The 23,082-nt window shown below is 42.6% G+C and overlaps 4 protein-coding genes across 4 annotated transcripts; all 4 read left to right on the top strand.

Moving 5' to 3' along the window:
• The first annotated feature begins 2,005 nt into the window (after window positions 1-2,005).
• On the top strand, window positions 2,006-2,508 carry H2BC3 (H2B clustered histone 3). The gene has a single exon (XM_004043384.3). It carries the CDS (start codon window positions 2,075-2,077, stop codon window positions 2,453-2,455), a length of 381 nt encoding a protein of 126 aa, XP_004043432.1. The 5' UTR covers window positions 2,006-2,074; the 3' UTR covers window positions 2,456-2,508.
• An 11,821-nt stretch (window positions 2,509-14,329) lies between these two features.
• Window positions 14,330-14,881, top strand: H2AC4 (H2A clustered histone 4). The gene has a single exon (XM_004043379.4). It carries the CDS (start codon window positions 14,383-14,385, stop codon window positions 14,773-14,775), a length of 393 nt encoding a protein of 130 aa, XP_004043427.1. The 5' UTR covers window positions 14,330-14,382; the 3' UTR covers window positions 14,776-14,881.
• Window positions 14,882-15,840: 959 nt separating this feature from the next.
• H3C2 (H3 clustered histone 2) lies at window positions 15,841-16,375 on the top strand. Its single transcript, XM_031011858.2, has one exon. It carries the CDS (start codon window positions 15,899-15,901, stop codon window positions 16,307-16,309), a length of 411 nt encoding a protein of 136 aa, XP_030867718.1. The 5' UTR covers window positions 15,841-15,898; the 3' UTR covers window positions 16,310-16,375.
• Window positions 16,376-20,668: 4,293 nt separating this feature from the next.
• On the top strand, window positions 20,669-23,082 carry H4C2 (H4 clustered histone 2). The gene has a single exon (XM_055390426.2). It carries the CDS (start codon window positions 20,714-20,716, stop codon window positions 21,023-21,025), a length of 312 nt encoding a protein of 103 aa, XP_055246401.1. The 5' UTR covers window positions 20,669-20,713; the 3' UTR covers window positions 21,026-23,082.

Raw genomic sequence — 23,082 nt, 5'->3', positions numbered from 1 at the left:
TGTCTTCGAAGAGTCCCACCAGGTAGGCCTCGCAAGCCTCCTGCAGCGCCATCACCGCAGAGCTCTGGAAACGCAGGTCGGTTTTGAAGTCCTGGGCGATTTCTCGCACCAGGCGCTGGAACGGCAGCTTCCGGATCAGCAGCTCGGTGGACTTCTGGTAGCGACGGATTTCGCGCAAGGCCACGGTGCCCGGCCGGTAGCGGTGAGGTTTCTTCACGCCACCGGTGGCCGGAGCGCTCTTACGGGCTGCTTTAGTAGCAAGCTGCTTTCGCGGAGCTTTGCCGCCGGTGGATTTGCGAGCTGTTTGCTTCGTACGAGCCATTTGCAATGAGAGCACACAAAAAAGTGTAGTGAGCTGAGAGCAAGTGGCCTTTAAATATAGTGAGAAACATTCTGATTGGTCCTGTAATATTTCAAAAGTCCCGCGCGATAAAATCATTGGCTGAAGAGTGACCAGACTGATTGGTTCATTACTAGACAATCTTATTGGATGAGCTGCCCCACCGCCCATCCTGTCCTTTTCGTTTCAGTTATCTGCAGCGACAAATTGTTTAAAATTCTAGCTCATCCAGTCCCAAAGAACAGGGTGTATAACAAGGTATCTAAGGATTTTTAAAATGTAAATTCCGATTCAGTAAGTTTGAGTGGGACTTGAAATTCTGCATTCCTGACAGTCTCGCAAGTTATCAATGCTGGTGAACACTCACTAAACCACCGGAAACGTTCACTGACTCATGTCGGGAAATAACGCTTATATTCAGAGAACGAGAATTCCATGCTATTTTGTTACTGGCGAACAGCAAGTTTCCTTGCCCTTTGTTTTCTAAGTCCAAGTCACATTCCCACCCTGCCTGTTCTCAAAATGTCTTATTTTGGTTGGTCTTAAGTTTCACTTTGTATACTCTAAAATGTACTTTATAAAGGAAGGTGTTATTTTCTCGAAACTTAACTTTTTAACATTAGGCTAGGGGATCGGTGGCTCACGCCTGTAATCCCAGCATTTTGGGAGAGCGAGATGGGACGATCACTAGAGGCCAGGAGTTCTAGACAACCCTGGCTAAAATGGTGAAACCCCGTCTCGCATAAAAATACAAAACCTAGCTGGGTGCGGTAGCAGACGCCTGTAATCCCAAGTACACAGGAGGCTGAGGCATGAGAACCGCGTGAAGGGGCGGGGTGGAGGTTGCAGTGAGCCGATATCGCACCGCTGCACTCCAGCCTGGGTGACAGAGCTAGACTGTCTCAAAATAAAACAATCCAGACGAAAAGCAAAAAATACCCTAACAGAAGCAAGTTATCATCCTTTCTTGTGTAACTACGGACGGCTCTGAAAAATGCCGTTTCAAGTGTAAGCTACGTTTTCTGATTTGAGTGTTTACTTGACCTTGGCCTTATCATGCTCTGTTATTTTGGCAACAGGACGGCCTGAATATTGGACAGGACGCCTCCCTGAGCAATAGTGACGTTGCCCAGCAGCTTGTTGACCTCCTCGTCGTTGCGGATGGCCAGCTGCAGGTGGCGGGGGATGATGCTGCGGGTCTTGTCACGTATGGCGCTGCCCACCAGTTCTAAGATCTCGGCGGCCAGGTACTGTAAGTACACTGGCGCAGCGGCTCCGACCGGCTCAGAATCATTGCCCTTTCGAAAAAAATGACGGACTCTGCCCTATTGGGAACTGCAAGCCCGGTAGCGACGAACAAGTTTTAGCTTTAGCTCCATTTTCCACGTCCGAAAATAGCGACCTGTGAAAGCAGCGGAAAACTGTGAAAGACAAGCAAGCTGGAATGGCGCCTGAACAAATCCTTTTATACAAACTGCAAGGCTGCAATAGGAAGCTATCCCATTGGTCAATTATGTTTGGTGCTTTATCCAATAGAAAAAGATAACATAAATTCCATATTTGCATAAACCCCACACCTCAGTGAAACCGTGTTTCTTTTGTCCAATCAAAAGTGAGGAATCTTAAACCGTCATTTGAATCTCAGGACTATAAATACATGGGCTCTGAACTGTTCTCTGTGCTACTCTGTGGTGGAGAGTCTTAGTAGCTTTTCTATTCTGTTTAGGAATAGCAATGCCTGAACCCTCTAAGTCTGCTCCAGCCCCTAAAAAGGGCTCTAAAAAAGCTATCACTAAGGCGCAGAAGAAGGATGGTAAGAAGCGTAAGCGCAGCCGCAAGGAGAGCTATTCTATCTATGTGTACAAGGTTCTGAAGCAGGTCCACCCCGACACCGGCATCTCATCCAAGGCCATGGGGATCATGAATTCCTTCGTCAACGACATCTTCGAGCGCATCGCGGGCGAGGCTTCTCGCCTGGCTCACTACAATAAGCGCTCGACCATCACCTCCAGGGAGATTCAGACGGCTGTGCGCCTGCTGCTGCCTGGGGAGCTGGCTAAGCATGCTGTGTCCGAGGGCACTAAGGCAGTTACCAAGTACACTAGCTCTAAATAAGTGCTTATGTAAGCACCTCCAAACCCAAAGGCTCTTTTCAGAGCCACCTACTTTGTCACAAGGAGAGCTATAACCACAATTTCTTAAGGTGGTGCTGCTGCTATTCTGTTTCAGTTCTAGAGGATCAACTGGAATGTTAGCGAAGGCAAGTTTTAGAGCCAAGGTTAACTTGGACGGGGCCGTGCGCGGTGCCTCTTGCCTTTAATCCCCGCAATTTGGGAGGCCGAGGCGGGCGGATCACTTGAGGTTGGGAGTTCGAGACTAGCCCGGCCAACATGGCGAAAGCCCGTCTCTACTAAAATACAAACGATAGACGGTCGTGATGGCGCTCTTATCTGTCTTAGCAAACTTCTTTGTTCCCCCTGGGTAAGCCTTCGGGTACTATGTATAATTCCTTTGATAAGGTCACTACTCCCTCCCTGGTGTAGTACAGGAAACTTTCCTTTCTGGATAATGAAGCAGGTAATGGAATTCAGAGTATAGTGTTTGTGGGGGTCATTAGCCGTTGACTTCTTGTGAGATGCGGGGGAGGGGAGCAGAAAAGTCTAAGCGACAAAAGGGCATGTAGGGATATTTGCTCCTGCAGCTTGCCTATGCTGTAAATTCTTACTTCAAGTATTGAGGAAACAATAAGCGAAGTCTGATTTCCCGGGCGCCTTTATACGGAATATTTCCCGCTCCACAAAATGAAATCGCAGTAGTTTTGAGTTATAATTGTTTATCAATGACAACAGCTATGTAGTTTACATATTTCATGCATCCCAGAAATCCAGATTCCCATTTCCTAAGCCACTTAACGTTCTGATTTCCAGCTCTGCGAGATACAAAAGGGTTTGGATTGTGTGCCCTACCCCATCTGGCGCCACTGCAAAGCTTACTAGGAAGGCCCCACTTGGAGAGGGAAACCTTTTTCGAGAAGTCCAGGAGGCCAAAAACAATATAGCTAAAAAAAAAAAAAAGGCAGGAAGAGCACTAGTTGAGGAGGAGGACTCAATGGTCCAATTCTGGGTCTGGGGCTGGGGGAAGAAATGCAAGAAGAAAAGACACTTGTTGACTGCACAGTAAGTAGGAGGAGGTGGGGGAATCGGAGGGGAGTATTTTCAGCGAATTTATGGGCATTATATGTAGGTGACATTCAGCGGTGTCTTTGGATGAAGAAATAAAGTTTCTCAAACAGTTTTTGTTTTTGTTTTGAGAAAGGGCCTTTCTCTGTCGGCCAGGCGCCATCATAGCTCACTGCAACCTCGACTTCCCCAGCTCAAGCGATCCTCTTACTTCAGCCCCTTGAGTGGCTGGGACTAGAGAAATGCGCCACCATATCCAGTTAATTTTTTAATTTTTTGTGGAGGCAAAGGGTCTTACTTTGTTGCCCAGGCTGGTCAAGCGAACTCCTGGGCTCAAATGATCCTCCCGCCTTGGCCTCCCAAAGCCCTGGGATTATAGGAATGAGTCACCGCGCCCGGCCCAGATTTAATTTTTAAGAATCTTTTAAAAGAGGTTCTGGGCCGGGTGTGGTGCAGCTCACGCCTGTAATACCAGCACTTTGGGAGGCCAAGGTGGGAGGATCACTTGAGCCCAGGAGCTCAAGACCAGTCTGGGCAACTTAGTGAGACCTTTTGTCTCCAGCAAAAATTTAAAAATTAACCAGGCCTGGTGGCACATTTCTGTAGTCCCAAGTACTGGGGAGGCTGAAGTGGGAGGATCATTTGAGCCTGGAAGGTGGAGGTTGCAGTAAGCTGTGACGGCACAACTGCACTCCAGTCTGGGTGAGGACAGACCCTGTCTCAAAAATAAAAAATAAAAAAAAATCTGGATGCCACACAAAATGTCAGTGAACAACTGTAAGTGAAGCACTTCCCATCCTAGTACTGTATTTGCAAACTGCCGTTGTGAAAGTGACGCTTGGCTTAAAAATCTAAATTTTCTTTTTAATTATAAAACGACCACATCCCCCAAAAACATTACTAAGGAATTGAGGCTGCAGTTTAAGAAGCTGATATTTAGGATCTATCTCCGGAGAAGTGAGACCTGGTAATATAAGCATTTTCAAAATGAACTTTTGGGCCAGGTGAGGTGCGTCATGCCTGTAATCCCAGCACTTTGGGAGACCTAGTCAGGCAGATCACTTGAGCTCACAATTCGAGACCAGCCTGAGCAACATGGCGATATCCAGTCTCTACAAAAAATTAGCTAGGCGTGGTGGCATATGCCTATAGTTCCAGCTACTATAGAGGCTGAGGTGGGAGGATTACTTGAGCCCGGGAGGCAGAGGTTGCAGCAAGCCAAGATCGCGCCGCCACAGCCTGAGCGACAGAATGAGATATGCATCCACCCCCTAAAAAAAGCATGACTCATTAAAAAAAAAAAATTTAGCCGGGCGCGGTGGCTCACGCCTGTAATCCCAGCACTTTGGGAGGCCGAGGCGGGCGGATCACGAGGTCAGGAGATCGAGACCATCCTGCTTAACACGATGAAACCCCGTCTCTACTAAAAATACAAAATAATTAGCTGGGCGTGATGGTGGGAGCCTGTAGTCCCAGCTACGCGGGAGGCTGAGGCAGGAGAATGGCGTGAACGCGGGAGGCGGAGCTTGCAGTGAGCTGAGATCGCGCCACGGCACTCCAGCCTGGATGACAGAGCGAGACTCCGTCTCAAAAAAAAAAAAAAAAAAAAAAAAAAAAAATTAAAAAAATATGAAGTTTTGAAGCAGAAATTATTTTGTCATATGTTCTTTCATAAATTTTTTGCCTGCCTGCCTTCTTCCTTTGTTACAGAACTCCAACACTTACCCAAAGGTAGCTGTTGGGTCAGGGTTTCTGTACTATAGTCCCTTCTGTGGTGGCCAGAAATATGTTACAGGAAAGAGGTCCCCATCCAGACCCCAAGAGAGGGTTCTTGGATCCCGCGCAAGAAAGAGTTCAGGGTGAGTCCGCAGTGCAAAGTAAATGGAAGTTTACTAAGAAAGTAAAGTGGTGAAAGGACAACTACTCCATAGACAGAGCAGGACATTCCCGAAAGTAAGAGGAGGAAGGCATCCACCCTAGGTACAATGCTTGTATATATGGGGAGATGTGCTCTGCTACAAAAGTTTGTGATAAAGAATTTTCTTAGTTACTATATTTTGCAAGAATCAACATTATTATCTTTAAACAAAATTAAGAATGCCTTTGTTCTCCAGTATAGGGATATCTGGACACTCCCAAGTCTGAGTCTGTTTAGTAAACATTATTTATTTGTTCCCTTAACCGTAAACATCTAGAAGCTAGGAATGACTGACTTTCTGGGAATGCGGCCCAGAAAGTCTCAGCCTCATTTTCCTAGCCCTCACTCAAAATGGAGTTACTCTGGTTCAAGTGACTCTGACACTTTTCTTCTCTTTTTTTCTTCTTTTTTCCTTCCTTTCTTTTTTATTTTTTATTTTTGAAATAAGAAATCAAGAATACTTGATGTTTCATCTAAAACAATACCCATAATTGATAAGCCAAAACAAAAACCTAGGTCTTCTAACTCAAAACTAGGATGTTTTGCTGTCTCTGCTGATACTCGGCTGATCGTTAATAGGTAATTAACAAACAAGCCTTGCTATGTCCCCCTCAGTTTATTACCATTAGATCATATGCCTACTGTCAGTCATATTAATCCACAACTATGCATTTCGCAAAACTTACCACAAAAATTCACAGGTTTCCCGCTTCCCTCGAGTTTTCATTTCCGAAGGGACCCATGTAATATAAAACTTATATTAAATACATTTGTATGCTTTTCTCTTGCTAATCTTTTTTTTTTTGTTTTTTGAGACTGAGCCTTGCTCTGTCACCCAGGCTGGAGTGCAATGGCGCGATCTCGGCTCACTGCAACCTCCGCTTCCCGGGTTCAAGCGATTCTACTGCCTCGCCCTCCCGAGTAGCTGGGACCACAGATACGTGCCACCATGCCCCGCTAATTTTTGTGTTTTTAGTAGAGACAGGGTTTTACCGTGTTGGCCAGGATGTTCTCAATCTCCTTACCTCGTGATCCGCCCGCCTCGTCCTGCCAAAGTGCTCGGATTACAGACGTGAGCCACTGCACCCGACCAATCTGTCTTTTTGTAGAGGGGCCTCAAGCATGAACTTACTGATGGGTGAGAAAAACAGAATTTTCTTTTCCCCTACAATATAAACATTAATTGTAATGTTATCATTCAGGACATTTTGGTGACCAATCTTACAGAAATTTTATCTTGTGCAAGTCTATGCAAACCAATATGTAAATGTTCTATAAGTGAGATTGTATTTCACTTTTCTAGTATCCTTTTAAATTAATAAAAGAGATTCTAATGATTATTTTCATTACTGCATTTCATTGTAGGGAAGTAGATAATTGCCCTTTATTCACTGACCTTCCCTTTTTAAAAATTATAAACCATGTTACCATGAAAATGCTTTTCAGTATTTCTCTACACACAAGAGAAATAAGGGCAAAAGTAGAAGTAAGGGCAAAAATAGAGATAGGAATCATGCATCCATTGATATACATATTTTGGTTTTTAATACATGTTACCAAGTTGCCTCCTGAAGGTCTGTTTACACTCTCACCAACAGGGTGTTTTTTCCTGACTTCCACAAATGCTCTTGAACAGTGGGTGTGTTAGTCTGTTCAAATTGCCGACATGAACAATTAAATCTCATTGTTGTTTTTATTTTTAAGACAATTATTGTTTGAGACTGCACATTTTGATAATAACATTTCTTCTATTACGGTTTGATTACTCATGATTCTTGCCCATTTTCTTTTGGGATGTTGCCTTATGTACATTATTTTAAATAGATAGCTCCATGTATTAAAAGATTATTATGTTTGAGGGCTTATGATATGTCAGTTACATTTCTAAGATTTTTTTTTTTTTTTTTTTTGAGACAGAGTTTCACACTTGTTGCCCAGGCTGGAGTGCAATGGTGCGATCTCGGCTCACCGCAACCTCCGCCTCCAGGGTTCAAGCAATTCTCCTGCCTCAGCCTCCCCAGTAATTGGGACTACTGGCAAGCGCCACCACGCCTGGCTAATTTTGTATTTTTATTAGAGATGAGGTTTCTCCATGTTGGTCAGACTGGTCTCGAACTCCCGACCTCAGGTGATCCACCCGCCTCGGCCTCCCACAGTGCTGGGATTACAGGTATGAGCCACTGGGCCCGGCCACATTTCTAAATTCTTTATAAGTATAAATTCATTCAATCTTCACCAAAACTCAATGAAGTGTGAGTACTATTATTATCATTGTTTTACAGATCAAAACAAGTAATATAGCCACTTACTGAGTTCTATACACCTGGTAATTTTTTTGTTTCGTTGTTCTATCAATTATTGGGGAAGGGGTGTTGAAATCTCTACCTTTAAATCATGTATGTGTCTATTTCTCCTTTCGGTTCTATCAGGTTTTGCCACACATATTTTGCAGTTCTGTTATTTGGTGCATATACATTTAGAATTGCTTGTTTTTCGTATTGGATTGACCCTGTTATCATTATGTAATATCCCTGTCTGTTCCCAGTAATTTTCTTTGCTCTGAAATATACTTATCTGATATATCATCCAAAAGACCACCAGGATGGCTAAAGAGTAGACAGGAGAGATTTACTGGCAATACTAATTTGCAAGCCAGGAAGAGATGGTCCCAGAACCTGCCAAAATTACTCTCTGTTTGGGGAGAAGGAGCAGGTTGGTTATTTTTATGCCTCATAGGCTATATATTACACTATAGAGTCATACATATTCAGCACGTTTGGGGGGACAGCTATATATATTATGAGGGGTGCCAAGTGCATTCACAATGGATAAACACGTGTAATATACCTCCCATGTTCACTTTGAGGTTAAATTTTAGGTCAAAATGAGGTAGAATTTAGGTCTTTACATCACAAGGTGAACTATAGGAACAAAGTTTACGTGCTGCCTCTAGCAGCTGGCTGAAAATGGCTTAAGGTCTACAATTACGTGTAAGAATAGAATGTGTGTCAAGGCGGTCCTCTGTCCAATCAGAGTTGTAGTGGACTGGACTGTAAATCAGAGTTTGGAGGGCTTCTGATAGCTCCTATAGTTAAGGAATTTAGCAAGTGTGAGTTTTTTGGTAGTCTTTGGAATTTAGGAATTTGCCATGCCAGCCAAGCCATGAATGCTCTACCAGTAGGTAACTTTGTTTGCTTAATTTTAGAGTCTGTCTTAGTTGGTATAGGGGCATCTATTTTGGTCTTTCAGATCCCAGATACTATTAATACAGATACTCTTGCAGTTTTGGGCAGATGTTTATATGGCTTATCTTTTTTGCAGCCTTTAATTTCAACCTGCATTATGTTTATATTTGAAGTGAGATTCTTGCAGACAGTGTACAGTTGTTTTTTTTGAGATGGAATTTCACTCTTGTTGTCCAGGCTGGGGTGCAGTGGCACAGTCTCAGCTCACTGCAACCTCCGCCTCCTGGGTTCAAGGGATTCTCCTGCCTCAGCCTCTTGAGCAGCTGGGATTGCAGCCATGCGCCACCACGCCCGGCTAATTTTTGTATTTTTAGTAGAGACAGGATTCACCATGTTGCCCAGGCTGGTCTCGAACTCCTGACCTCAAGTGATCCGCCAGCCTCGGCCTACCAAAGTGCTGGGATTACAGGTGTGAGACTCCGCGCCCAGCCAAACTGTTTTTTTTATGGGTGTATTTACACCACACACATTTAATGCAATTATTGATATCTTAGGGCTTAAGTTCATGAAGGGTAGTGTGGGAACCATAGTCTCTTGGCCCACTAAATGTTTGCCAGAAATCACTGACAAGGCAGATTGATTAATAGGTGAAAAGGCATTTTACCTATTGTTTAACGTGTCTATGTGGGAGCATTCAGAATTAATTACCTAACTTCCCAATGAGTTATAGATGCTTATATACCATTTTTAGATCACAGAAAGAATTGGGGCTTAGATTCTGGTAAAACAGGTTATGGGAGGCAAAAGAGGTTTGGCTTGCAAAGGTGGCCTTGTTATGTAGGTGAAGCCTCCCTCAGAAAGAATAGATGGTAAATGTTTCTTTTATGATTTTTAAGTGTCAGACTCTCAGTCTCTCCTGGATCTGGGGAAAGGTATAGAAAGGTGAGGAGGCATGGCTGCATTAATGGAGATTCTCTACAGATGTAAAATTTTTCCCATTTAAGGCAGCTTTGCAAGCCCATTTCTGCCTGCTGGCCAAGCAGCAGCCGTTTCAAAATATATCAAAGAAATATATTTTGGGGTAAAATATTTTGATTTCCTTTAGACTGGTGGCTTTATAAGAAAAGGAAGAGACACCTGAGCTGACACACATACCCTTGCTCTCTCAACATGTTATGATGCAGTAAGAAGGCCCTCACCAGATACTAATTCCATGCCCTTAGCTTCCCAGGTTCTAGAACAGTAGGAAATAAATTTCTTTTCTTTAAAAGTTAGCCAGTCTGTGGTATTCTGTTATAGTATCACAAAATGGACTAAGTAACTATATTATGATCATCTTACATGACTGATTCCTCCTACATCATACACATACACAGGCCACATTTGGAACATTGTTAGAGGTTCCACTGTCCAGTACAAATGTACTACAAATTATATATGTATTTTTAAATTTTTGAGTATCTTCAATAGTATATTTTTGTTAACTTTTGTAGTCAAAATGTCATTATAACATGTATTCAATATGCATAATTATTATTGAGATGTTTTACATTCTTTCTTCATACTAAGTGATATGGTTTGGATATTTGTCCCCTCTAAATCTCATGTTGAAATGTAATCTCCAATGTTGGAAGTGAAGCCTGGTGAAAGGTTTTTGGATCGTGAGGGTGAACCCCTCATGAAGCGCACTCTTCAGGGTAATCAATGGGTTCTCACTTTGAGTTCACAAGAGACCTGGTTCTTTAAAAGAGTGTGACACCTCCCCCATCTCTCTCGCTCAGCTCTCACCATATGATATGCCTACTCCCTCTTCACCTTCCACCATGATTGGAAGTTTCCTGAGGCCTTGCCAGTAGCAGATGCCTGCACCACACCTCCTGTACAGCCTGCACAACCATGAGCCAAAAAAAATTACTTTTCTTTATAAATTAGTCAGTCTCAGGGATTCCCTTATAGTAATGCAAGAACGAACTAACACACTAAGTCTATTTCATATTTACAGAATAGCTCAATCTGAAGTACCCTTTTTCAACTTCACAGTAGCTACTTGTAGCTAGTGGGCACTGATTTGGAGAGTGTTCAAGGGTGAATTGTATTATGCAATTAACAGATTTTTTTTTATTGTTTTCGCAAACCACGAGGCATCAGATTGTCTTACTTTCTCTGCTCCTGGTGTTGGAGTTGTTATTGGGAAACAACTTATTTTCCTCTTATATTTATATGGAATAAATAACCCCCAATATTTCCCTCCCCAATATCTGCCTTTTGTATGTTTTTTGAAGGCAAGTGCCTAGAATTTACTGTTTTTGAAGCACTTACTGAAACGATTGCCATCTAGTTGTTTTGCTAATAGCACATGCCAGGCGCTTGTTGGTTTACTTAATTCAAGGTAACTTGGATGAGAAGAAGAGTTTTTCTCATCCATGGCTCAGTGGAGTATAGATTACTGATATTGTGACTGGATGTACTCCTGCTTTCTAGTCTGAGTTTTTGAAGCTACCCTTAATCTTGGTTTCAATTTTATCTAGCCCTGTACATATCCAAGACTCTTTGCAAAATGGTCTACGATTTGTTTAGGAAGTTAGAATAGCTGTACTTTCTGAACCACGGTTCCTGACATTTTCTGGACTTCAAACACATCCAGCATTTTATCGAAGTATTTATCCTTCCTACTTGGCTGGCTTCTTCATTGCCTTCAGGTCTGAATTCAAATGACATTCTCCTGATGAAACTTTCCATCCTTATTTCTATTCTTTTTTCTTATCCCCTTTCTTTATTTTTCTCCACAGCACTCATCACTTATCTCTACATTTTCACTATGTATTTACCTTATTGTGCACCTCCCACTACAAGACAAGTAGCACCGTAAGGAAACAGGTTGTCTGCTTTTTCACTGCTATGCTCCCTGCACCTAGAACACTCTCTGGCACTTAGCAGGTTTTCAGTAAATATATGCTGAACTAATAATGCTGGATATACATCTCCCTCATGAACTCTCTAAATCCTTCTAATTTACATTGATCAATCTTCTTTTCCACGTGCTTTTGTATGATTTATTGCTCAAAATCTTTATTTTGTATGCAGAATGTGCACTGGTATTTAATCTTCATGTATGTAAGTCCTCCCTTCTCTTGAGTATAATCTCTTCAGGGCAGTATCTCAGATAACTTTTTAACATCTCCATCATGAATCTTGCACCTTTTCAAAGAAAATGAGCCAGTGGTTACTGATGTTTATGGCTATTGTTGAGGGTGAAGATCATTATAATTTTGAAAAGGGAAGTTGAATATTGTGAAGGGAAAGATATCACTAGAGTCAGAAGACTTGGGAAAAGGCAAAAAACAAACTAAAAATGAGCACTTTTAGTCTCCTGACAGTTTCTCTGAATCAAATCCATAGTTCTGTGACAGCGTTGGCTTAGAAGCAGATTGTTTTTTTTGAAATGGAGTTTCGCTCTTGCCCAGGCTGGAGTGCAGTGGCACAATCTCGGCTCACTGCAACCTCCGTCTCCAGGGTTCAAGCGATTCTCCTGCTTCAGCCTATGGAGTAGCTGGGATTACAGGCTCCCACAACCACGCCCAGCTAATTTTTTGTATTTTTAGTGAAGACTGGGGTTTCACCATGTTGGCCAGGCTGGTTACGAACTCCTGTCCTCAAGTGATCTGCCCGCCTTGGCCTCCCGAAGTGTTGGGATTACAGGCATCAGCCACCGTGCCCAGCCAGGAGCAGATTTTCTTACACTCATGTTTCTTTTTCCTTCTGTCATCCTGTTTCAGTATAAGTAGACCACAGATAGAAGTAGTAGATACCTCAGAAATTCCTGGAATAATTAATCCACGTTCATCTGTACTCCATCTGCTCATATCTCATGGAATATAAAAGGAAAAACACCAAGATTTCCCTAGGCAATCTGTCTTGATTTTAGGTTCCTCAACAGGAGAGCCAGACAATGGCTGTAATAATATTGTCCCGGCCAAGGAAAAACTTCCCCTTTGCCCTCCCAAGGTTTATGGAAAATTACTGGCAAAACACAGATTAATTGGAGAAAAGGCATATATATTTATTTCATCACAATTTTACAGGAGATTTTAGAATTAAGACTGAAAGATACAGGGGAAATTGCCCATTTTTATGCTTAGGTTCAACAAGATAAACAGCTGTATAGGGTACGATCTAATGCTAACAGACTGAGTGGGGAAGCCCCGCAAGGCTTGTCTGTCAAGATTCTTCTTGACCTCTCAGTGCAGCATTTCTTCCTTCTGGTTATAGGACAAGACCCTCTTTTAGAATGGGGGGTCTTATGACCTACAGGCAAACAAGGTAGGTTAGAGTAATATTTTTAGGTTTTATGGCTGGTTCTGGGGAAAAGGAGTTCTGGTTTGTATGGCCTACCTTGAGGAGGAATTCTGGTTTCTATGGCTAGACTTTGGGGAGAATGGGACTTACAGACAGGAAGGCAGAAGGTGGTCAGTGAAACACTTTTATAATAATAATCCTATTTTGAGTATTTCTGTTATGGAATGTTTGTTCTCTCATTTCCTGAAAGATTCCAGAGACTCCTCATTCAGTGTTGTGAAAAAGTTCAGGAAATGCAACTCAAAAATGTGCCACTTTGTTACGCTGATTTCTTTGAACTGAGGGCACCTAGGAAACAGTAAATTCAAGGAAGGGCTTTCTCTGAACTCTAATAAAAAATTTCAAAATTAAAAAAAAATTCAAAAAGGAATTTAGTTGTTAAGATTCACTTCCCTGGGGAATCTCATCAACCAGAGAAGATTAACTGTATCACAGGAGAGGAGACTGGTGGTTAACACCATCTAAACAGACTTTGTCACAGCTGTCACCTATTCTTTGAAACACCCATTTATTTTTCTCCAAAATCATATACTCTCCCCTAAGTTGCCTACATCCCCCTTCTTTCTCCCTTATGAATCAGAGAGCTTATAAGCTTCTACAGTTCATTGGGATTTGGGGTATTCGCTTTTCTTCCCTCCCACTCCCCCTCCCCTTTTTTTGTCTTTGAGACACAGTATTTTGTCTTTGAGACTCCGCCCACGCTGGAGTGTGGTGGCTCTATGTGAACTCACTGCAACCTCCTCCTCTCGGGTTCAAGCGATCCTCCCACCTCAGCTTCTCGAGTAACTGGAACTACAGGCGTGCACTACCAAGCCCGGCTTTTTTTTTTTTTTTTTCTTTTTCTCCCCCGTTTCTTTTCTGGTTATTTTACTGGAGACAGGGTTTCTCCATGTTGTCCACGCTGGTCTCGAACGCCTGACCCGCCGTCCTCGGCCTCCCAAAGTGCTGGTATTACGGGCATGAGCCACTGCGCCCGATTTGAAGGACCTCTTAAATATCTATTTAGAAATTGGTCGGAGTCCACTCCTTTCCAAAAACATGAGTCACAATCCCGGAAAAGCACGAGCGGCTGAAAGTCAAAATAACCAGAACAAAACCTCCACTCATGCTTAAAAAAGGTATTTTGACAAAATCCTAATTCGGCCAATTATTATTAGTATTCAAGTCGAAGGCTCGTCAAGCCAGACTGGGGATTGGGTCAAACATAAACCTTACACCAGACGGAAGGATTACATGCAAATGAAGGATGCAGATTCTGATTTCCCATTGGGTATTTGACATTAGCCAATGGGAGAATTCCCCACAGCCTACCTCCAGTCAGTATAAATACTTCTCTGCCTTGCGTTTTAATGTAGTTTCATTACATTTGCTTGTGGCGATTTTTCCTTCTTATCAGAAGTAGTTATGTCTGGTCGCGGCAAACAAGGCGGTAAAGCTCGCGCCAAGGCTAAGACTCGGTCTTCTCGTGCAGGTTTGCAGTTTCCTGTGGGCCGAGTGCACCGCCTGCTCCGCAAAGGCAACTACTCCGAGCGCGTCGGGGCTGGCGCGCCGGTGTATCTCGCGGCGGTGCTTGAGTACCTGACCGCCGAGATCCTGGAGCTGGCGGGCAATGCGGCCCGCGACAACAAGAAGACCCGCATTATCCCGCGCCACCTGCAATTGGCCATCCGCAACGACGAGGAACTTAATAAACTTTTGGGGCGTGTGACCATCGCGCAGGGTGGCGTTCTGCCTAATATTCAGGCGGTGCTGCTGCCTAAGAAGACTGAGAGCCATCATAAGGCCAAGGGAAAGTGAAGAGTTAACGCTTCGTACGCTGCTGTTTTTCTGTCAGCAGACGAAATCAGCCTAACAGCAAAGGCTCTTTTCAGAGCCACCTACGACTTCCATTAAATGAGCTGTTGTGCTTTGGATTATGCCGCCCATAAAGATGTTTTTGAGGTGTTTTTAATGGTTTTGAATGTGGCACTTTTAGTAATTTGTCCTGCAGAAATTAGATCCATAGAAACCTCAGGAATTCTAGGTATGTGGGAGAAGTGCCATGCAGCACGAAAAACATGTTTACAGGGGTGATTCGCGTTAAGTTTCACACACAGCAGTTACTGCATTTTAGAGGAAGGAAATTATACCCATGAGTGCATTCCTAACTATCTTGAATGGAAGTGTTAAAACCCGCATGCCCCACACGTTAAAAGTTTGAATATGTCATACCATTTGCTGTAGCAATTAATGGCATACACAATTGAGAGCACACACATTACCACTGAACATTTGAGTATGTATTTCCCAAAATGAGCTTTTTTCCAGTTTGGGGATGTTTTGCTTTGTTTTGGGGTGGAGTCTCCCTCTCGCCCAAGCTGGAGTGCAGCGGTGTGATAACAGCTCACTGTAACCTCGAACTGGGGCTCAAGCGATCCTCTTGACAGCCTTCCGAGTAGCTGGGATTACAGGCTAGAGCCGCCACGCCCGGCTAAGAGCATTTTTCTAATTGCGCACACTTCTTAACGCGACGCCCGGAAAAATACAATTTTAAATAAAGCGCATATGCAAATTTCCCTAATCGTCTGCAATATTTTCTGATTTCTTTTTTATATTTTAACTAGAAACAATTGGAGGTTTCCGCGTTGCTTTGTGTGGTTGTAAATTTTAAGACTTCAGGAAACTTTTCCAGTACAAGACTTGTCCACAGTGGATATAGCAGCTAAGGGGTTAACAAAATGACGTCAGAGTAACTACGGTAATGGGCAGGAGCCTCTCTTAATCTGCAACCAGGCACAGAGATGGACCAATCCAAGAAGGGCGCGGGGATTTTTGAATTTTCTTGGGTCCAATAGTTGGTGGTCTGACTCTATAAAAGAAGAGTAGCTCTTTCTTTTCCTCCACAGACGTCTCTGCAGACAAGCTTTTCTGTCGTTTTGCCATGGCTCGTACTAAACAGACAGCTCGTAAATCCACCGGCGGTAAGGCGCCACGCAAGCAGCTGGCTACCAAGGCTGCTCGCAAGAGCGCGCCGGCTACTGGCGGCGTGAAAAAGCCTCACCGTTACCGCCCGGGCACTGTGGCTCTGCGCGAGATCCGCCGCTACCAGAAGTCGACCGAGCTGCTTATTCGGAAGCTGCCGTTCCAGCGCCTGGTGCGAGAAATCGCCCAAGACTTCAAGACCGATCTTCGCTTCCAGAGCTCTGCGGTGATGGCGCTGCAGGAGGCTTGTGAGGCCTACTTGGTAGGGCTCTTTGAGGACACAAACCTTTGCGCCATCCATGCCAAGCGAGTGACTATTATGCCCAAGGACATCCAGCTCGCTCGCCGCATTCGCGGAGAGAGAGCGTAAATGTAAAGTTACTTTTTCATCAGTCTTAAAACCCAAAGGCTCTTTTCAGAGCCACGCACTTATTCCAACGAAAGTAGCTGTGATAATAAGTTTTGTCTTAACAACAAATTTCTAAGGACCCCCCCCAGGAAAGCATTAGACTATGGTCTTAAAGTTCATTAACAGAAATACGGTTTGGTCAGTCTTACAGTGTAGGTTATTTCTGACCTTATTAGTTAGGTGCTATTTGGAGAGAAGCTGTGTAAGTCCACTATCAGTCAGGCCTCTGGCTTGGTATGATTAGCATTTGTTTAAACAACTTTGTAAGACTAAGAGTAAGGGAAAAATCTGTTAAGTAGTTAACGCGCTTACTAGGCATTTTTGCAAAGCTTTGAAAAGATTGGAAAGTTGTGTCTTGCGAGTTCCAATGTCTTCCTCAAAATGCTTAGAAGGATTTTCTCAGCTCAATACATAGTCCCCTAGGTTTTCTCATATATTTTATATATATACATATATATATATACTGTTAAATTCATTTGGCTGTTAACATTAACCTGAAATTTATTCTGGTGCAAAATGTGAGGCAGGGATCTAACTGGCTCTCATTTTATCCATAGCTAGCTACCCACTTTAAATCTGTCAGTCTGTCGACCAAGCATAATTTAATCCCTTATATATGAATTTTTATATGTGTGGCTTTGCTTGTAAATAGTCTATCTGGTTGTATTGCTTTGTTTTCTCTAGGACTATGCACCATGACATGCCACATTTTTTTTCTTCAGTACTTCTTGCCTGTAGTTATCTATTAAAATCTAGAATTTACAAGTTTTAACCATTTTCTTTCTGTTGATCTTGCTTTTCGGTTTTGGAGGTTGGGGATTGAGTACTGGAAGAAAATTTAGAGGGATGGGAATACTGTACGCAAACAAAAGTAATATTTACTTTAAAATTTTTATATTTTATACTTTTTTATCATATAGCTTTTACATCACATTTTACAGACTAACTTTAGAACAACCACAGAATGTCCAACATTAAAACTACTAATTCCAAAGACCTTGCCTCACATTCTTTTTTACAATAAATATTTTTTACACCTAACATTCTTTCTTGGCCTACATCTAGAATGTAAACTGATGTACCATACTAAAATCGCCTGACCGTCAACAACAACAAATCACACACACAAAAGATTAAATTTGAATTGCATCGTTTACTTAAATTCATTTGGTTCCAGCTTTTAATAAAGCAGTTTTTGGTTTATAAAGTAATATTTGCATTTTAAAAATTATGAAAATGAATATGTCAGTTTGTTTTATGATTCGTTTTTCTTGACTCTTATACAAGCGACTCTACCTGGCATAGACATTTGTTATCCACAGACAGTATGGATATGTTAGAGATGCCAATGGACTTGGTCTATGCCAAGGTGACTACTCACAAGCTCTGGGCCCAACTGAAGGTCAAGTATTTTTTTTCCAGTTATAGATGTGCTGGATCTGATGTATAGTGCTTGACTTTTTATATTTTCTTTATCTGTAGGAAACAAATGTGTTGGAGGTACTGGGTCTGACGAATAGCATAAAAGAATAAAGTGACATTACTGTCTGAGGATCAGATGGACAGGGGGTGGTAGCTCAGTCCAGCTATTCTCCACTCCCTCACTTACATTCTTTGCCCCCTCCTCAACAGAACAAGGATTCTGCTGTAACTCTTCACTGACAGTTGATATTTAAAAATTAACGAATGGATGAAATTCTCATTTGTGAAAGAAAATTTATTGAGCATTTTGTATTTGTGAGTAGTGCAAACATTTTAATATTATATTAAGAATCTATTGTTTTGTATTAGAGGAGTAATTAAGGAGAGATTGGAGACAAAAAGGGGGTGTTGTTTGCAGAATATACCATCCAAAAATAGGCCACTGTGGGATCAGGATTCTTTTGAGCTAAAGGCACTTCAGAAACAGCAATTCAAGAAGGGAATTCTTCTAAACTTTTCTTTCTGAAAACAGGAGATAAAAGTTCCAATGTGAAAAATGCTCTCCTTGTACCAGGAGAAAAGACATATTCTTCAGCCCAGAGGCATAGATGACATAATTCTGCACAAACACAGCATGGAGTCATAGCCGAGAGACTTCTATACACAAACAAACCTTGTTAAAATAATCATATTTTCCTTTAATCTCCTCATATGGTTTACTTTCCCACAATTGCCTCTCTTTAACTTAATGTGAAAGCATTTAGCTTTTGCCATTTCTTTGGGGCTTCACTTTTTTATGAGGGTTCTCCTGTCCCATAAAATTTACATTAAATACATTTGTATGCTTTCATTCTGCTAATCTGTTTTATGGCAAATGAATTATCAGGTCCAGCTGGAGACCCTAACAGAGTAGAGGTAAAATTTTGCCTCCCTACAAGATAGAGATTGTGTGCATTAAATGTTGTTTGTTCCCAGTTGTTCAGTTTGTCAGGCCTCTGAGCCGAAGCTAAGCCATCATATCCCCTGTGACCTGCACGTATGCCTCTAGATGGCCTGAAGTAACTGAAGAATCACAAAAGAAGTGAAAATGCCCTGTTCCTGCCTTAACTGATGACATTACCTTGTGAAATTCCTTCTCCTGGCTCATCCTGACTCAAAAGCTCCCCCACTGAGCACCTTGTGACCCCCAACCCTGCCAGCCAGAGAACAACCCCCTTTGACTGTAATTTTCCACTATCTACCCAAATCTTATAAAACGGACCCACCCCATCTCCCTTCGCTGACTCTTTTCGGACTCAGCCCGCCTGCACCCAGGTAGAATAAACAGCCTTGTTGCTCACACAAACCCTGTTTGGTGGTCTCTTCACACGGACGCGCCTGAAACAGTTTAACAGGGTTTTTCCTGCCCAGTCACCACAAAGCGATGTTATGCTGCAGGCTGAAGTTTACAGCTAATGCTGTTGAAGTCTAAAATCAGTTTTGGTTTGTTAGATTTGGGTGAGATGGCTAAGATTCTCAGAGAAAGAAGTCAAGTTTGGGGTGCATTTTTCAGACTTAAAAATTTAGCAGTAGCCCTTGCAGTTTTTCCAATAAAAGTGATTTACGAATGTTTTCAGGAAATTTAAAACAACAGTGAGAAGCATGTATGGAGATTTGAACTACACTCCAGACTTGGCTATAGGAAAGCACGAACGCTGCTATTGTATTGCACCTTGGAAAAGAGAACAAAGGAATATTTTCGGACAATTTTAACATGTCACATATGAAAAGCTAAACGGAATCTGTCAACACCTTGTACGTTATTACAGGCTGTGATTTTAAAAAAACAATCCTTACTAATACATACATAGTTGCTGCTAGCGATATAGTGTTGGGAGTAAAAACACGAAAATGAGAGTTCAGGACAATATACCAACTCTGAGCAGATTTTTTTAAGTAGTAACATCTAAATTAAACCATATTATGTAATATTTATTTCTTTTCCACAGTGTCTTCTCATGCCTCGTTCACATTAGCTGATTAAAAGTCCCCTGAGTATCATCACAACCCGATTTACAGATGAAGGCACGGTTGCAATGAGCTAACAATCACCCTCTTCTGAATGAGACAGTACAGTGTAAAGGATAGCAAAACTCCACTCCCATCCTCTTAGGGCTCTGGCTGGACCAGCAAATTAAATTAATGTAAAATGGATTAACAGGAGAAAGGTATATGCATTTATTTAACACAGGTTTTACGTGACACAGGTGCTCTCATAAGGTAATGAAAGCCCAAAAAAAGCAGTTAGCTACTTATATAATGAATTGGACAATTAGTAAAATGTAAAAATGCGCTAAAGCAAAGGGATTTAGGCTAGAATATATAACTGTAGAGAAGCGCCCAGCAAGGGCTAGTGCAAGGTTTGTACAGAATTCTCTTGGCCTCAGCCTCCTATCCTTGAGAAGAATGTTGCTTTTTTTAAACTACAGTGAGAACATCTTTCATATGAGAATTTCACCTACTGCTTCTAAGAAACAGGTCAGCTTTCAAAAAAACATAAGGCCAGAGTGATCTTTTCACGCCTGCTCTTTTAAGTACCTTTGAATAGTCGATATGTCTTCAAGCACTTGAAAGACTTAAAAAGTTTACCACTCTGGCATATTAATGAAAGCCCTTAATATAAGCCCTTATTAAAATTCTCAGTCGAGGGTATAAATTCAGATTCAAATAGTAGTGTCGTAAACGGGAGGGGAAAACTAAAGGGATTAAAAAGTGAAACTATTGTGTTCTCCCTCGCAGTCCTTAGGTCACTGCCCCTCGAGGGGCGGAGCAAAGAGTGAGGCAGCAACGCCTCCTTATCCTCGCTCCCGCTTTCAGTTCTCAATAAGGTCCGATGTTCGTGTATAAATGCTCGTGTCTTACTTTGTTTTTGCGTACCTGGTCTTTGTTCTCAGCGGATTAGGCATGTCTGGTCGTGGCAAAGGAGGTAAAGGTTTGGGTAAAGGAGGTGCCAAGCGTCACCGAAAAGTGTTGCGGGATAACATCCAAGGCATCACCAAGCCGGCCATTCGGCGCCTTGCTAGGCGTGGTGGGGTTAAGCGAATCTCCGGTTTGATTTATGAGGAGACTCGTGGCGTTCTCAAGGTGTTTCTGGAGAACGTGATCCGGGACGCCGTGACCTACACGGAGCACGCCAAGCGCAAGACTGTCACTGCCATGGATGTGGTTTACGCGCTCAAGCGTCAAGGACGCACCCTGTACGGCTTCGGCGGTTAATCTTTTCGTCAGTTTTCTTCCAATGGTCCTTTTCAGGGCCGCCCACTCCTTCTCAGAAAGAGCTGTGATTGTATTCTTTCGGATGGTAACATCTTCATGGCTTTACTCGGCTACTTTGCCTAGTATGTAGAACTATTACAAACCAGTTGGGAGAGACCAGGTTGTTTGGTCTGAGTGGCTGCTAAAGCAGAAATCAGCTAAGCAAACGAGGTCTCGGAGATAAGTGAGCTATAAACTTTAATGCTATAGTTTTGACATGTCAAGCAACTTAACGTGCAGCGCGAGTCCGATAAATGAGTAGCTCAGCTTTTTAGTTTTAAAAACGAGTTCTGCGTTATTTGTACGAGAGCCTAAGATGCTAGCTGCCTGGAACTGAGTAGGTGGATTAAAATGGGTGTCAGGTGTTCTCCCAGGCGTATCTGACTTAACGTCAGCAAAAGCTGTACTTTTAGCCTCCCTGGGAACACCTGCCGTCCTTAATCGCCCCCTGTCCGTAGCGCCAGAAGCCTTTACTTCCATTTCTAGTTAAGCTTGGCGTCCTGCTGAGTGACGTCACCTCCCCCTTCCCTGGAGTAGGACTGGTGGTTAAAGCTGCTTTGCTATTTTCAGTCCTCAGGCTGGAGGCTCCCCTAAGCAGGCTGCCTACGCAGTTCGTAAATTCCCACTTAGTAGACTAAGGGAGTCTGTTTTATAAATAAGGACTCAAATTTCTTCTGACTCCGAGGTCCGTGGCAGTAGCTATAAGATGGAAGCCCCCTCTGATAAAAGATTGTTAGATGACTTGCATCTTCACTGTACCTGTCAACCCAATAGTCTTCTATTCCTGCCTTAAATTGTAAATTCCAAAACTGATTTAATTGTGAAAGTTTCAAACTGTACGACCTAGGAAGTGTCAAAGTTAGGTGACAAGATTTTTAGAAGTCAGCCAAATATTCAGCATCTTTGATTTAGTAACAAATATATTGATGGCTACTTCAGCAAAAAAAATCAACTTTGTTTTCTGGTTACTTTGCTAACAAGCTTCTCCTGACAGGAGGATATAGTGAATAGGCAGTTGAATAAGTGAGTTCGGGTGAGAGGTCTGAGCTGGAGATAAAAATGTGGGAGTCATCAGCAGATAAATAAATGCTGAGACCAGATGAGATGGCTAAAAACTGAAACATAATGTAGTGCAGCATTGTTTGTAATAGTAAATGAGTGGAAACTGTAAAGTTTTCATCAGAAAGGACTAGAGTGTGATCTGTACATCCATAAAATAAGAGTATTTCTCTACACAGCCCTACTAAAGAATGAGAAAGCTGTACTCCACTACATACTCTGGTGTACTCTGGCTCAGTTCTTGGACTCCTCTTTTCTTGGCTAACTCAACTGGCCTCACCACTTACATGCTCTGTGCTCTGTGAAATAGTTTGTTCAACAGAACACCACGGCCTAGCTGTAAGTGCCACGTTAACTTCTAGCAATGCCAAAGCCTGTGATAGTGGCAGCTTCGGGCTGTTTCTCATTCCCGGGATGCCTAACCACCTCTCCAAATTCTATCAGTTTGCTTCCACCCACTTCAAGCTTCAGAACGAAACATAGAGCTTAAGAAAAATAGGCCCGGCACGGTGGCTCACGCCTGTAATCCCGGCACTTTGGAAAGCTGAGGCTGGTGGATCACCTGGGGTCAGGGGTTCGAGACCAGCCTGGCCAATATTGTGAAACCCCGTCTCTACTAAAAAAAAAATAATAAAAAAAAAAATTAGCTGGGCATGGTTGCGGGCGACTGTAATCCAAGCTACTCGGGAGGGTGAGACAGGAGAATAGCTTGAACTCGGGAGGCAGAAGTTGCAGTGAGTTGAGATCGCGCTATTACACTTAGGCCTGGGAGACAAGAGTGAAACTGTGTCTCTAAATAAGTGTTTGCAATTATAAACCATCTCCCTGACCTTAAATCTCTAGACTCATATACAACTGCATATTTGATGTATCTAATTGAATATCTAATGGGCATCTCGAACTTGTCCAAAATATGTTTATACGTAAACACCAAGTCTGTTCTTCCTCTGATATTTGTC

The sequence above is a fragment of the Gorilla gorilla genome, chromosome 5 (assembly GCF_029281585.2).
Source record: "Gorilla gorilla gorilla isolate KB3781 chromosome 5, NHGRI_mGorGor1-v2.1_pri, whole genome shotgun sequence".
Taxonomy (NCBI): Eukaryota; Metazoa; Chordata; class Mammalia; order Primates; family Hominidae; genus Gorilla; species Gorilla gorilla.
This window is presented reverse-complemented; position numbering and strand designations above follow the sequence as displayed.

Bases quoted from the DNA above. Each gene is read 5' to 3' on its own strand.
- H2BC3 (XM_004043384.3), top strand. From the start codon at position 2,075: ATGCCTGAACCCTCTAAGTCTGCTCCAGCCCCTAAAAAGGGCTCTAAA.
- H2AC4 (XM_004043379.4), top strand. From the start codon at position 14,383: ATGTCTGGTCGCGGCAAACAAGGCGGTAAAGCTCGCGCCAAGGCTAAG.
- H3C2 (XM_031011858.2), top strand. From the start codon at position 15,899: ATGGCTCGTACTAAACAGACAGCTCGTAAATCCACCGGCGGTAAGGCG.
- H4C2 (XM_055390426.2), top strand. From the start codon at position 20,714: ATGTCTGGTCGTGGCAAAGGAGGTAAAGGTTTGGGTAAAGGAGGTGCC.